We start from the raw sequence: 16,274 nt of genomic DNA on the forward strand, positions 1-16,274 counted from the left end.
TTGGAGAACAGAGCCGTTAACCAGCCCATCTGTAGCGGTATATAGGTGGCTATGCACACATGGTATGAGCCAGCCAGCCATGCGTGTGTTGTCTCCAGCGGCGTGATCGCCAGGACGGCTGCTGTCCTCTCCCCATCCAGCCACCGGAGTCTTCTCCCGCAGCCGCCATAGGGGGAGAAGGCGACGGGAAAACAGGAGGGCCGTTTTTACCGAGCACTTTGGCATAGCATCTAAACCTTAACACTCAGTTAACACTTCACACTTAACATGCAGCAACACTCAGTTGCTGACAGGTAGTCAGAGATGTCTCGTGGTCGCTCCCCTTGTCGCGGACACGTCCCAAAGCTCTCGTGCGACAGCACGTGCGTCTCAAAGAGCTACAATGTACAGTTGGCGTTCGGCAACGAACGTGCCCCGCTACTCAGTTGTGCGAAAGCACGTGCCTTTTGCACTGACGCCTTTGTATCGGCGGCGAAAATCCGACCATCGTCGACACTGCCACCGATCATCAAGAAAACGGGCGAAAGGGCGAAAGAAGGCTATATTCGCTTTAAAAAAACATAGGCAACATGTTGCTTAGCGCCGACCCTCCGTAGCGCGTACCGTCTGGCAAATTGCGCATAAAGAATCACGTGGTCTTCCTGGAACGCAGACTTCGACGCGACCTATCTGTGGAATTTGCGCCATTTTAACAGAAGTGCCTGTCTTCGGCTTATCGGGCTTGGTCGGATCAAGCTACCTCCGCACTTGCCATTCAATCAGTTATCGCAAAGGCCGTGAAGTCTGATGCAGCGCGTTTCCGTCGCTGGCATAATGAGAGAGAAATACCTGCTTCTTGGAAGCGACGTTGAACCGAGGCCGCCATCACGTAGTTAATTAAGACAGACAGACAGACAGAGAGAGAGAGAGAAAGAGAGAGAGAGAGAGATGCCAAGCGTAAGCAACTGAAGCATGCTGAGCCATATGTGGAAAGCGCAACCGGCGTAATTTTACCAGATACCGTGTGAAAAGACCTATAGTATAGGCCTACTTTTTTTTTTTTTGCCTGCTCCTACAGCCCAATGGCTTGGCGTTGTGCTGCTAAGCTCGAAATTGCGGGATCGAATCCTGGACACGGCGGCCGCATTTCGATGGGGTCGAAATTCAAAAACGCTCGTGGTGAAAATTAATCCGGAGTTCTAATCTACAGGCTGCTTAAGAATCACATCTTGGTCACGATGTGATTATGAGGCACGCCGCATATATAGTGGAGAACTACAGATCAGTTTTGACCACCTGCGATTCGTTAATGTGCACATTAATGTAAGTAAACAAGCGTTTTTAGTTTTGGCCCGTAAAACCCCAGAATTTTTTAAAGCCTTCCCCATCCCCCCTTCGTGTGCGTGTGTGTTTAATGCTATAGTGCAAAAGGACTATTTCCTATGCAAAAGTTGAGCGAATTGTCCAAAAACGACATGAGCGTTATAAGGTGTCCCACATAACTTGAGCCAAGAATTTAAAAGTGAAAGGCGCGTCGGAAGCGAATTTAACCGAACGCATACTATTCGCAATAGCCTATAGTAACTCAGACAATTTTTTGTTTTCCCCATAACGTACTAATTAATTAAGCTTAATTACCCAACGTTTTAATTATTGGCTGAGTACCCCAAGTATGATACGCAGCTTTGTAGAGCACCTTCAAAAACCACCGATCGAGTTGTTTCCTTTGCGATACGTCTCACGTAGTCCTTTTTTCCAGGTTGCAAAGAAAGCTCGCGAAATATGGGGGAAAAAAAAAACACGTGACGGAGCGTTTGCGCAGGGGTATCGTGCGGCTATCAAGCGTGCGTTCGGTGAACAAGGTCGGCTGCATCGTGACTGGCGACGAGGAAGCGGCGGGGCGTTCTTTACCTCATCGGCAGCGCTCGGCCAGAAGCATGCATTTTCGCCGTCATCCGACGGCAGCCGACCTTGTTCACCAAACGCACGCTTGAGAACAGCACGATACCACTGCGCAAGCGCTCCATCACGTAGCGTTTTTCATATTGCGCATGCTTTCTTTGCAACCCAGAAAAAAGGACTACGTAAGACGCATCGTAAAGGAAACAACTCGATCGATGGTTTCTGAAGGTGCTCTACAAAACTGCGTATCATACTTCGGGTCCTTAGCCAATAATTAAAAAGTTGGGTAATTATATTTATATATATAGAGAGAGATAATTTATTTGAAAGAAGGCAGAGAGGTCGGCCTGAGCTAACGCGCTCTAGCCTGCTATACTCTGCACAGGGGGACGGGGAATGGGGACATGAAGGCGTGATGAGGGATTATGATGACATAGAAAGAGGGATGCGCAACGGTGAAAGCAAATTCAACATTCTCATGGTAAACATTCAGCAATCTCATCCATGAAGCCACCATTAGCTTCCGTATCAAGTCTGTAGTCACCAATTCAAGTGAACTTAAAGATAAATGCGCTAGGATGAAGCTGGTGTGTGGGCCTCCCCAGCGTGATTAGCACAAGCGCCAAACAAAAGCTTTATAGCATGTAAAGAGCTGCGAAAAGCGGCTCCAGCACGGCGAGCACCTGCAGGGCATTTTTAGCGGCCGGATTCTCGAGACCACCGAGAATCGCGCGCATTGACTCTACCAGGTGCTTCAGCATTTTCTGTACGCTCTCCTTCTCATTGTGTCCATCTCCTAGCTTGCCCGTAGTGTCACCGCTTTCATTCGCCCCATAATTCTTGGCTTCATGGAGAACAGGACCACTAGGGCCCACTGGCATGGCCGTGGGCCTAGAGGGCAGCAAAGACCATTATCAGCCGGTGGAGACCTTTATCAGACCTTTATCAGCCGGTGGAGGTTAATGTTTGCCGCGTGCTGTCATCGACCTTGAATGAGCAGTAGGCGCCGTTACCGTCCTCGATGCACGCACAGGCAGAGGTGGTCGTGGCGCCTGTGCCCCGCTATGTACTTCTTCTGTAATGGCTTTGTGACGCTTCTTTCGCGAGCGTTGGTCACTTTGGCGAACAGATTGAGCAGCCTCTTTACGTGAAGATTGGTCTCTTGCCATTTTTCGAAGAACACGAACTCCTTGTTTCATCTTCGGGCATTCCTTCGAAGTCGCTTCGGGAGAGCCAGTACAGTTGGGTCATTTAAATGAAGACGCGTCACAGTGGGTGGTATTATAAGCTCTCCGCCGCAACGCGAGCAGGTGGCTTTACTTGTACAAACAGCGCTCACTTGTCCTATCTTCAGACAATTCCGGCACTGAACAGGCCTCGGAACGAATGGTCGTACACGGTGTATCACGTAGCCCACTTTGACAGACACTGGTATTGTCGAAGATGCAAATATTAACTTGATACATCGGGAGTGTGCCAAGCGGTGAATCTCAAGAATGCGTACCGATGACTTCAAAAGACTCTTGAGGTCCGTAAGCTTGATTTCAAGCTCCACGTCGGAAATCACATCAGTCGTTGTCTCCTTCCCGTAAGTAATAAAGAAGCGGACGGGGATTGCGCTTAACTGTGGAATGGTGTTTAACTTCTCCAGTATTGCGGAATTTTTCACATATATTGTCAGGATGTTCTTGCGAGCGTTGATCCTGATCTCGTTGATTTGCCCAGGGGGCACACTTTCAAAATATTCGGTTAGAAACTGCACGCTGAGGGAGTTCATGCTGTGTGACGGCGAGAGCGGCACGTAAGAAACCATGAAGGATTCCTGCTCACTCTGATTCGGTGGAGTCGTCTCAGTCGACATACGGCGCATCTTCTTCATACGGCGGCCCATGGCTACGGTGTACTCGCTGTCAAAGTCCATGGCTTCTGGTGTTGAGCTCTTCCAGGAATCGAGCTGGTCCGAGCTTCCAAAGGCACGTCGTCCAAAAATGAGCGATGAAGTAGACGACTCACCTTGTTCAGGTGGCCGTGGGAACATCTTGCTCATCCTTGATGAAATGACTCACGAAAATGGCAAAAAGGTAAGAAATTGCATAACAGTGAGATGCCTAGAGCACCAGTGAGCTCTGGGCACTTCTTACTTATTAATTAATTAATTAATTGGCTTAATTAACTAGTGGGTTATGGGGCAAATAAAAAATTGTCTGAGTTACTATAGGCTATTGCGAATAGTACGCGTTCGGTTAAATTCGCTTCCGACGCGCCTTTCATTTTTAAATTCTTGGCTCAAGTTATGTGTGACACCCTGTATATGCTTGAATCTGTTACATTCCGATACAGGTTGTAATGATAACTGGTATTATTGCAATCATTATAATGCGGTTCTGTATTTGAATACGCATGTTTGTGGTTGGTACATGTACAGGTGCGTTCAGTGTACACACATCACGCAATTAAAATTGCTTCCTGGGTTATTGGTACGTTCTTGTTTCCTCTTTTTTATTAAGCAGCGAATTCGCTATAATTTATTACCTAGCGTAAGTAAACTACGAAGAAGTACCCAATTTACGATAGAATACTACATCCAAAAAAACAATAAAACATATCTGTTCAATTTCCTTGAAGAACAACCACCAAGGAATTCACACGGGGAGCCGGACCGCTGATTCGGCCCGCCGACGGATGTGACGTGGCTTGTTTTTCCGAGCGTTAAAGATGCTCGCGAATAAACGCGAAATTGCCGCGCGACTGGCCGCTCGAGGCACTTTGCGTGTATTCGCGGGCTCCTTTCACGGGCGGAAAAACTTTTATGTGGCACGTATTGAGCAACGGAAAGTTGTATCGGGAGTTTTTTATGTCGCTCTACAATTTTCTCATTGACACTTTTCATCTAATTATAATACTTCAGAAATTGATTAATTAATTAAGAATAATTATCTCATTAAGCGGAATGAAAAAAAAAAATCGTTTGAGTATCTCCAAGCGACGGCAAACAACATTACCTTTGTTCTGTCCAGCTACGTGACATTTGCATATTTTTAAACTCTGGCTAACTTTAGCTGGGACACCCTGTATAGCCATGACGATGGCAGCTAAGATGAACCTTGAATATCGCTGCCCATGTGATGGGTGAAAATGTATATTCAAAGGCATTGTGCGAAGTGATGTGATGTGCGGCAACATTTTCTGGCAGTGTCGTAACACGGGCACCTCAACGCTAATACATGCAATGTAATCTTTTATCTGCTGTGTTTTCGCTCGTTTCGGGTTTTAGCCGGTTATTACGCTTTTTTTTTTCTTTCTATATCTTTTTTCCTTTAGAACAGAAAGCGTACGAATTAAGTCGAAACTATCCCATACGTTTACTGTAGGCGGAGTTTTGCTACATATGCAGTCGATAAATAGCAAAATTGTACTGCACAAATGCGCAAGCAACTACTAATTAAATCTGTGAATATTTAGGCATAATTAACTTATTAAGGAATACTCTGTCGGACCTGCCTTGATTTTTTCCCCACCTCTTACCTTGTCTTTATGAGGCATCTGCTGACTCATGACATATTCGATGTTTTCGTGAATCACTTCGAAGTCCATCACCGTTCCCTCCGCAACGCTGCTCTCTTCAGCAAGCGCTCCTTGTCTAAACCGCAGGCACATAGTTGAAGACAGAATAAGAACTACATTAACGTACGATTGCCTAAAGAGCTGCATTTTCTATTTCGAAATACGTGACACAAGCTTGCTTCACAACGAAGCGACTTCCCTACACAAGGTACTGGAAGTGACTGAGCGCGTTCTGCGTCTTGCAAGCCGAAGAAAACTCCGGGGGTTAGGATTTGTCGAAAGCATTCGATTCTTGAAACTGATTTCAGCTTTGGTCTTTCTCTCTCTCTCGTGTATGCGCGTTGCGGAGGTGCACAGAGCTCAGTTCTTTCAAAACATGTCTTGAAGCATAAAAGGAGAAAAGCAAATGAAGTTTGAGGTGGTCCCTTCCGTCTTGTTAGCGTTTCTCCCTTTTTCTACCGAGAAAGCCAACGGGTGGGCTAACCCGAGCTAACCATTAAGGCAGGAACGGTGGGGGCTGTGTTTAGATGGGCGATAACGGCTTTGTCGAATTCCAGGAATGCCTGCTGTACGGTACCTGCGGTCAACGAGAAAGAGCCACGGCTGCTGCTACCAGGCCATCAGGCTTCCATCCTCTGTGCTTTCAGGTCACGTATTGGCAGGGTAGAAGAAATCGCTAACTTTTCTAAGCATTTCCAGGCACCACTTCGTAAACACACGAAGAAAGACAATTAGCAAATGTTGCGATCTTGTTTATTGCTTTGGAAGTTTTGGTTTTCGTTTATAACAATCATTTTGACATCGAAACAAAGCTAGCCGAGCCAAATCAATCCACAACTGTCATGGCGGCTTCTACAGTGACTAGCTTTGTTGATACTGGTGAAAAAACTAATGTTGTGAAAGGTGACAGATCTACCAGCACCATTCCCGTAATCAGTACCGGTGGTCATGCGTCTGCTAGCGAAAGACATCCAATTTTTCTGTTGTCAGCGGATTACAGCCGCCGCGAAAAGTACTATCGACCAAGTAAGTCCGTCACCCATGTATCGGAACGGAACTTCGATTTCAGCCTGCGTTATTTGCGAAAATATTTGAGAGGGGAAAAGTTCTGTTTTTTAAACGAAAAGTTTCATTGCACTTGTTACCATGTGAGGATCACATATATACATAATGAATCGCGGCTAACATAGTGAGTCTATTAGCCACGGTTCTGACGAGCTGCAAACTTGTTGGTGGGTGTTTTCTCTGAAGTACTGTGCATGTGCATAGTTCCGTGCGAAGCGTGTTACGCTATCATCGCTTAACCCTTAACCGTTTGTTCATTTTCGTGATTCAAAACGGTTTTTCACTATCTTGTTCTCACGAAATGATGTTCGAACAATCAAGGGACGCATGATGTGCTATCTTGCGGTGTCTGAATACTTCTGTTTGCGTTGGCAGTGATGCATATGGCATTAACTCATATCTCATATACACATTCGTTTAAGTGAGAGAAAAAATGCCAAGTTGGTTTAGCTCGCTACTTAATGCCGCCGTCGTTTAGTGTTTCAGCGTAAAGGCTACAGGATAAACAAAACCATTGCGAAAGCGCATTATGCAACTGCTTGGACTATAAACCTCTGCCTTCCGCACTTAATGAACCGCGGACAATGTTTCTTCCTTCTACAAATGACGCTTTGACTCGTGCTGGGGTGTGAGTTCATTAACTGTTTTTGTCAAATTGCCTCTTGTTTCGAAATTTGTTCCCATAATATTTTGTAAACGGACATTGCATGTCACTATGTGTCCTGTGTTTTGCTCCTTCACGTTATCTTTATCATGCGTTCACTAAGTGGTTTGAAGTTACGTGGTATTGAATTTCAGATTTTTCAGCGGCCCTTTGTCATCTTTAATACTTTCTTGCCACGATATCTGTCCATCGTGATATCACAGAGCACTGACCGGTGCTCTGTGACATCACATATCTGAACTAATTGCTCATAATTTCTTGCCATAGTTTATTGATGTTTCCTGCTTTCCCTTAACTGTGTTTTAACGACCTAATTTGTGTACAAGCGTCACTTTTGATGTAGCATTTGTCGGATACTCTGGTTTCTCGCTGACCTTGCCAACATTTCAGCTGACCTACATGTTAACTGTATCGTTTCAGTGACCTATGTGCAAATGTTAGATTGGTCCTGCATGAGAACTATGTCGTCATTTCTTTTTCTCTCTCTTCATTTAACCAAAAGTGTTAATGCAGTGCCTGGTTAAAGCTGGTTTTGCTACTCATATTGTCTTCAAGACTGCGGTACAGAATTACTGTGCAGGCACCATTCGCGCTGTCATGAGTTCCTTTCCTCTCTGTTATCCAGAGAGCAGTGTGCTATGAAAAGTTTTGCTTGTTACCTGTAAATGGCTTGCACGCTGTGCTGTGTATGTGTATTCCAGTGCTGACTGTGGTGTTGGTATCATGTTGGCCTTGTCATCTATCAGGCCAGCGTTGCTTTGCTCTCGATATTTATTTATTATACATACTTTCAAGGCCCGAAGGCACTACACAAAGGTGTGGTACGTAACAAGGCCAAGTGATTGCAGACAATGGTATAAGGAAAAAAAAAACGGTAAGCGATAGCGTGGTAGACTGCTGTTTTGAATGAAGGTGTATCTGCGATCTGAATGATGGAAGCAGGAAGGTGGTTCCAGTCGACACTTCTGCGCGGTAAAAAAGAATCATGATACTTGTTCGTTCGGCAGGATGGGACAGCAACTTTATATCTGTGGTCAGAACGGGACGAAACGTAGAAAGGTGGGGTGATAAGTTGATTCTTGAGCGCGTGGTTAGAGTGATAAACCTTGTGGAATAGGCAAACGCGAGCACATTTGCTACATAATGATATGACACTTCCACGTGTGGCCTCGCTAGACGCAGCCGTGCTCGCGGTTCACTTGTTTACCGCAGTGACTGATCTGTCGACGTACTGAAGAAATACGAAAGAGAGACACATGCGGTCTCGTGGTCGTAATCGCTTTATTCTGATCGACACTCTGGCCGCTCAGCTGTTTGGCGCGCAGACTGGCCGCGCCTACGTAGCAGCGCGACCCGATCGATTCTTTCTCCCGCTTCTTCCCTTCCCTCCCGTTTCGACGGCCTTGTTTTCTTTTTCTCCGTCGGACGTTTCCATACTAGGGTGTCAGAAAGGAGGAGCCATGTTGGTAGTTCTGAGAACCGCCGCTCACCCGTACGCTCCTTGAACGAGGGCTGCGATTGTTGCGTATATGCCGACTTCGCAAAGCGCCGCTGACACTCGTAGCCCGCTCGGCGAAGACCATCCCGAGAGCGCCGAGCTATCGTATCCTTGTTTCCTAAGCGCTTGTCGGAAATTCAAAATGGCAGGTAGGGAAGTCGATCGCCCACAGTTGCGGCTTTTGTTGCGGTGCTGTATCTAATTTGCCGGCATCGTTCGTTTCACTTACCTGCATTAATCGTTGTATTTACCGCCAGTGATTGTTTCATTTACAAGCGTTAATTATGTCATGCGGCAACACCATCCGATGTGATCAGTCTTTGCGCGCGTGTGACGATTCGTGCAAGCAACTTGCGCTAGGGTGTTTCCCAACAACACACAGCTAAGGTTCTTGTTTATACAAAGTAAGTTGCGTTTTACTGAAGCCTGATGCTACATTCTCTGTATGATGTGAATGTTTTCGACTGGTGTAGCTGAATTATTTGTAATCCAATCCCCATTTGTAACGAGTTAAAAAAGAGCAACGAACTTAAAAAAAAAATCTTGACCTGGGAGTAGGAAAGTAAGTGACGTCACTTGTTCAGTCAGTTATTTTAACCTCAGATATCATTGTATTTGATCAGGCATGTTGTCATTAGTGAACATGACCACAATGTCTAGTACATTTCCATATGTTTGTATATGCTTCACAACTACTGCTTCACGAGTCATTATACATGAGATCAGCATGTTGTAAATGGGGAGGGGGTCTTCATCTGTGCGCTAAATGTGGCCTATCTACTAGAGCTGAGGTCACAGCCATTGTCTTTGGAAAATGTTCACATCAGTTGGCATTGACTTTTGTATCATTCTGCATAAGCAAAGGAAACCCATTTCGATAAACACATCGCTTCTCTCATGGCTCCACTGCATTGGTTACTTCTGGAAAAGTTTTGCACAAAGTGTAATTTAACTGCACAGAATAGTATTTTTCTATAATTTGTTTGCTTGCTAATCATGCTGATTACAGGTACAATCGCAAGGAAAACTCTGGAGATCATAAATGTAGAAAAAAAAATGCAGCCTAGATATAGAGCAGGGAATAAAATGGTACAGCCCTGGCTTCACGTTTGATCACTGCAGTGCACTGACAAAATTTTGAATTTTTTGTTGATGCTGCAGTCTCCAAACTTTTGTTCCTGAGGGTACATTTTGATGACTATGCATTACACACATGCTGTGCATATAAGCTACTATACTTTGTTGATTTTGTCCATATTTCATTAGAATGATAAACAGTTTGATGATGCAATCTGAAAGTTCATTAACAGCACTTAACAAAATCTTTTGGTATGGTTGATGTGATGTCTGATATATTTAAGCCCACTGGTTGACTCATTATTAGACATAAGACAATTTGTGTGAAGTATGCAGTGCTAAATTTATAAAATCCTACGTACAGAATAATTTTTAATCACTTCTTTTTTAACATGCACATTTGTGTCCTTGAGTATCATCATTATGCTAAGAAAAGCAGCTGATTGTGTAGACATGTACAAGTGGTGACTGATCTTTCTGCAGGTTTGTTGCTTGTTGTCATTCAGTTCTCCATGTAATTTCTTGCTCACTTGAGTTTATGTACCACATACCTGGCAAATTTGCTTGATCAATTAAAGGGTCACTAAAGAGAAAATTCAGTTGAGCTGTGGTGGTAAGTTACACTTCTATAATGCAATAAAAGTCACTCTAACCATGATAGGAGGCATGGTAAGTCAGAAGAATTTAAAAAAATATGAAAGACAGGTGGCGATGACGCCTTGAAGTTTCCGCAGCAGCATGGCGAGACATCATGGATTTTGATGGTGTCTACTTGGCTGCAGCTAATTTTTATTGGTGAAGATAAACTACATTGTTCTCTAAAGGACCCAAAAAGTCCACTTAGAAAGTTTTGCATACTTTTGCTTAACCACAATGACCCAAATATGTTAAAATACTCAGAAATCTGTGGCATCCCACGGACGTACTGGTGCTGGGACTTCGGTGCAAAATTCAAAAGGGGAATTTCGGCCTTCATTTTCTAGCTATTAACCTTTTATGAAGAAACTAACAAAAATGGAATTTTGAATGAATACATTATCAATCTAAACTGATGTAGTGTTTCTCTTTGGTGTCCCTTTAAAGCTGTGTGACTGAACTATTTCCACCTTGCACTTGAATTAAGTGGTGACCTCAGGAAACATGTTTCAGGCATATTTGTTGGAATGGGATCACCCAACATCTCTGTCTATTGAACACTCTATGGCACCTTTGCTGTTGTCGTAGTGAAAACATTTATGCTTTGGGTTATCCCTTTAATTGATGAGCACATAGAGAGTTTTTGGCTGTGATTGTGAAGCATACTCATAATATGGCTTATTATGCACCTCTGACACAAGACAATGTTCATGCCGAAAATACATTAAAAATACATTGCCAGTGGTTGCTTTAATGGCTGCCATGCCATCAGTGTTGCCACCTGCACTTTGTGATAGTCTTAATTTCTGCTAATTGCTTATATCCAATATATCATCTGTTTTAAAAATTTGGCTGAACTGTCTGGCTAGAAGCATCAATCTTGTAGGGTTGGCTTCCGGCTGCCATGTCCACGTCTGAATGTAGAAGTATGCAAAAGTCATCATCATCATCATCAGCCTGGTTACGCCCATTGCAGGCAAAGGCTTCTCCCATACTTCTCCAACAACCCCGGTCATGTACTAATTGTGGCCATGTCGTCCCTGCAAACTTCTTAATCTCATCCGCCCACCTAACTTTCTGCCGCCCCCTGCTACGCTTCCCTTCCTTTGGAATCCAGTCCGTAACCCTTAATGACCATCGGTTATCTTCCCTCCTCATTACATGTCCTGCCCATGCCCATTTCTTTTTCTTGATTTCAACTAAGATGTCATTAACTCGCGTTTGTTCCCTCACCCAATCTGCTCTTTTCTTATCCCTTAACGTTACACCCATCATTCTTCTTTCCATAGCTTGTTGCGTCGTCCTCAATTTAAGTAGAACCCTTTTCGTAAGCCTCCAGGTTTCTGCCCCGTAGGTGAGTACTGGTACCTTGCACTGGTACTGGTATGCAAAAGTACCTTCAGAGTAACACCATGATATTCTCTATAGAACCAGGGTCGATGAAGTTTGTGTAATGTGTCTGTGACGTTACTTTAACCTTCTGAACTTGCTTTGGCATACCAAACACCTGGTGTTATTGTTGTGTCAGATATGACAAGGAAACACTGATAAAATGTAAACTCACCTTCAATTTGCCCTGCTTGCCACGTCTTGTATTTCTGCAACATTTCTGCTTGCTCTGTGCATTTAAGATCCTTGACATGCTCCCTTAGCCGGCCAATGGCCAAGGACACGATCTACCTCTGCAACTTTCGAGTCTCAGTTGACGGGGAGTGGCTGTGCCTCAAGGAGCTTGCCGACGTCCAGTTTGACACCCAGAAACCCCTCGCAGTCACAACTCCTTATGCCTTCGAGGGTGTGTGCTTCATTTGGACCCTGCCTTTGTGCTGTACTCTTCTGTGGCACTGCAGCAATGTAGTTGCTGTTAGAGTGTCTTTATTTGATCGGAGTTATCCTGGGTCTGCTATTGCTGTTTTCATGATTAGCTTAATCCTGCTGTCTTACCACTTTCATGTGTGAGGTTTTAACAATACTGCATTCTGATAGTGAGAGTTCAGATAAAGGGAATACTTCTTTTACCTCATGTTGTGAATTGTATTTTTTATAGTATGCCTTTTCTATAACATTATTTTCTAGCTTATTTTTTCTACTAGTTGACTTATGTCTGTATATTAGGGGTGTGCGAATATTCAAAATTTTGAATATGAATCGAATAATTTCTTTTTGTTTGATTAATATTTTATTTGAGAATTCACTATTTGAAATTGGCAAATATTAGTTTCTGTTCAGATATTGAGTAATGTATACCAACCGTTGGTGCAGTACAATAACAAAGATCTACGTTAAATGAGACTCGCAGATGATTCTGCTGCAAGAGAACCATGGTTGTTGTGCAGATGCACCAGTTCCAGAACAAACGCATAATGTGAATTACTTCTGTACCATAGTATCCAGTCGATACATAAGCATGCTCGATTTAGGCAGCGTACGAATGTGTTGTCTCAATTCAGGCAACATACTTCATTATTTTGCCAATTTCACGATTTTTTGAGGGGAACACTAAGTGAGTTTAGACTAATAATATATTTTTAAAAAACTATTTTCATTAATTTCATGATAATAGGTTGGTTGTTAGAAAAGAAAATGAAGGCCAATGTGCTATTTTTTTATTTTACACCAAAGCCCTAGTGCCGATATGTCTGTGTGGGGTCATTAATTTCCAAGTATTTTTTCATATTTGGGCCATGTTGGCTCCATAGAAGTACCTGTAACTTTACTAGTTGTATTTTTACTTCCTTTAGAATACAGTGTACTCTACTTTTACAGATACAAAATTAACTAGGACCTAGCAGGTACCATCAAAATCCACAATATCACGGCAAAGTGGTGTGGGATCCTCAAAGTGGCGCCACCACCCATCTTTCGTTATTGCGTCTTTTCTGGTTAGCCCTTTCTGTTGGTAAGAATGCCTTTTTTTGGTATTGTAAAAAAGTAGTGAAATCATTTTTTTCTTTAGTGTCATTTAAAATTATATGCAGTACTGTAGTACTTATACTTATATCCTTCAAACACACCATGTGCACGTGGTGACGTGCTGTTTATTTGTTACATTGTCTGCCATGGTGCATCTGATACAACCACCTTTCAGTTGTTTCTTGCATACAAGCTTTTCTAGTGGTTTAACATCCAGTTAACAGCCATTACATGTAGTGAACACTAACATAAGTAAGCTTTTTTTTTTTTTTTTGTCGAACGGAGAGTCCATGTAACCTGTATGTTTCAGCTTGTTTAGAAATTTGAAATATTTTATATTCGGGTTGATATTCAGGTGTAGTTTTTCTCTTATATTCATATTTGTTCAAAAATTTCACTATTCGGACACCCCTACTGCATGTGCTCTCTTTTAATATCTGAGCTAATGGGCATATTTCTCTACACATCTTCATGTATCTTGTCATTTATGTAGGTACGTTCGGTGTTATGGTGCACCCACAGTAATAAAGACAGAACATGGAGACAGTGAATGCTTATCGGCTGACGAGGAAATGATTCCATTTTTTGTTGGAAGATATGTGTGTATAAAAATTTGAACTCTCTATGGTGTCTTTATGACTTACCTGATTACCTCACTCATTCAGTCATTAAGTTGGCCTATTACTGCTCATGTTATGCCTTCTTGGTCTGCATTTTTGTCATTTTGCCTTCATACCAACTTGTACTAGTTCTCATGCTGCTAATGTTTACTCGTTATGTGTGTTGCTTATTGGCTTCTGCTTTCTGCAGAGGTTCATCTCTCTTCTAATAATTTAATTCATGGGTATCAACTATGCAGACAGGCTTTTCTCTCATTCAAGTAATGTTATTCATTCAGTGTGTGGGATTTCCCTGAACATCGAAAGGTACAAAATCTTCTGAGTACTGTTGCGAGGTTATTGTAAAAACTCTCTCAAAGACTAGTAGCTAGTCTTTACTACCAAGCACAGCATTGCTGTGTTCAAAGTTTTGGAAGGAAATGGGAGGCTGCTAAATGAATGATGAACACAGTGTTGTGAAAAAAATTTGTTGCAACAATACCTTGGTTTGGGCGAGTTGATTAATCTTGACAAATCTTCATAAAAACGTGCTAAAGACAAAGATAAAAGGAACACATATGACATGTAGGCTGTGCGACAGTAGGCTGTGTTCCTTAGAAAATCATAATTTATAATGATTCTAAATGCACAGCAGTTCTTGTTAAACAACAACATTTGGCACCTATATATACCATAAGTGACAGCTTTAGTGCCTGTTATGGGCACCTAAGAAAGCATTTTTAATGCCTGGGTATCTGGGCTCTAGTTACAAGGTCTTAGGAAACCTAATTTTTATCCAACAAAAAGACAAATATGTAGGGACATTGCATTCATGTGTAGTGCTGCTCCAGCTTCCAACTGCATTTCCTTGTAACAAAGTGGCAAGAAAGCTTTTGTGTAAAGGTGTCCATTTTTCGGTCGCAGGTTGCGTAGATTGACATTCGGAGAAATAAATGCAACAAGAATGGCAACGATAGGGGGTACGCAGTCCAATGTTGTTCATCCAAGACTTTTGAAAATACAAGAAAGTAAATGCATGCCCTCAAATCAGATTTTTCACCGTCTCCTGTCCCCATTTCTCTCACCCACTGACGTAACCAATCCGTGAACATGTTCTATGTTCACGGATTTTGTTCTCTATCATTGATGGTGCATTTAACCATGGTAGCAATCTACCTTTGCACATTCTAGTATATCTCATGGCTCCCACTGGTTGAGCATCCTGGGACTGCGCAATGTCTTTTTTCTTTCATAGCCTGCGCAGGCAGTTCAGCACAGCACAGTGAACAAAAAAAGAAAAGGGTTGTGGCAACACCTTGCACCACGTGAACAAATCACGAGTGTATTGCACGTGCAAAATGAGGCAACGAGGCGACAAGGCTACTCTCGAGTGAAAAGAGAAAATTTTGTGTTAACTTCTCGTGCTCGCACTTGTCCCTAACATAGAGCGATACTTAGAGGCCAGAGGCTACCAGAGCCAAAGCCAGGACCCCTACCGTGTTTTGTAGATGGAATGCCTTTTTATTTTTATTTTTAATGATCGTGTCTATTTGTGGTAATATAAGAAGTACAGCGCAAAAGAAAAATAAAGCCAAATCGTAATATGTCATTTTTGACATCAGTGCAAAGGTTATCTGCAAACTTGTTTTTAATCAATCATGGACGAGCAAGTGGTGACGTCGATTATGCTGCTGGTGAGCGCCACTGGGCAGTGATGGGGTTGGCATTGATGTAATGATTTGTTTATGTGATTCAAACATTAGATATTTTGATACCTGTGCTTTGACCTTCACTAGAAGCATCTCCAACTAATAAAAAGACAGTTGCTTGAAACAAGTTTGAGAGCCCCTTGGAAAACTGAGCTGTTTGCATAACCTTATTTTGCAAATCATCATACATTGCCACTGTTTGTCAAATTCAGTTTTCGTTGAAAAGACATTTTAAAATTTGCAGTTATTTGGTCGTGTACATATTAAGAAAATGTGCTTTAATGAACATGGGTTAAAACCAATTTGTCAACTTGATTTTTTTAGCCTTTTTGTCACTTCAAACGAGCAGTTTGTCATGCTTCTTTCACATGGTTGATCTCTTCGCCCACTGTTGTTATTTGAGAGTTTGATACGACGCAAGTCTCCACCTGGTTAACCGTTGATTTTATTGCATTTAAGTGTACCTTCGAAGTGCAATATAGTCGTTATTTGATGATGTCTTCATGAGCTCTATGTAATGATAACAAGCAGAAAACTTACACAAATTAGGTAAAGTATATGAGGAGTGGTTTGCTCAAACCTTTTTTTGTTACCCCTTAACTGCCATGACAAATTTTGAATTTTTAAGAGTGTGGAATTTTTTTTAGGCCTGCATATCTTGTGCCAAT

General features: G+C 42.7%; 2 protein-coding genes across 5 annotated transcripts in view; one reads left to right on the forward strand and one right to left on the reverse strand.

Moving 5' to 3' along the window:
- LOC126544354 (pancreatic lipase-related protein 2-like) overlaps positions 1 to 6,092 on the reverse strand; it is a 33,658-nt gene extending 27,566 nt beyond the window's left edge. Inside the window, exon 1 of one of the 2 annotated variants that reach the window (XM_050191646.2) lies at positions 6,023 to 6,092. Coding sequence is in view for 1 of the 2 variants with exons in the window: in XM_050191645.3 (XP_050047602.1) it covers positions 5,407 to 5,592 (186 nt within the window). In the remaining variant the exon portion in view is untranslated. Of the gene's footprint in view, positions 1 to 5,406; positions 5,664 to 6,022 lie in introns of those variants that run through there. The other variant, XM_050191645.3, reaches the window with a different exon arrangement.
- A 194-nt stretch (positions 6,093 to 6,286) lies between these two features.
- The window catches only part of LOC126544342 (RUN and FYVE domain-containing protein 2-like), a 115,070-nt gene continuing 105,082 nt past the window's right edge, over positions 6,287 to 16,274 (forward strand). The window contains exons 1-2 of one of the 3 annotated variants that reach the window (XM_055062089.2): positions 8,590 to 8,777; positions 12,038 to 12,180. In XM_055062089.2, the coding sequence (XP_054918064.1) occupies positions 8,704 to 8,777; positions 12,038 to 12,180 (217 nt within the window). In that variant the 5' untranslated portion in view covers positions 8,590 to 8,703. Of the gene's footprint in view, positions 6,472 to 8,589; positions 8,778 to 12,037; positions 12,181 to 16,274 lie in introns of those variants that run through there. The other 2 variants (XM_050191627.3, XM_055062090.1) reach the window with 2 other exon arrangements.

The sequence above is a fragment of the Dermacentor andersoni genome, chromosome 1 (assembly GCF_023375885.2).
Source record: "Dermacentor andersoni chromosome 1, qqDerAnde1_hic_scaffold, whole genome shotgun sequence".
NCBI classification, from domain to species: Eukaryota; Metazoa; Arthropoda; class Arachnida; order Ixodida; family Ixodidae; genus Dermacentor; species Dermacentor andersoni.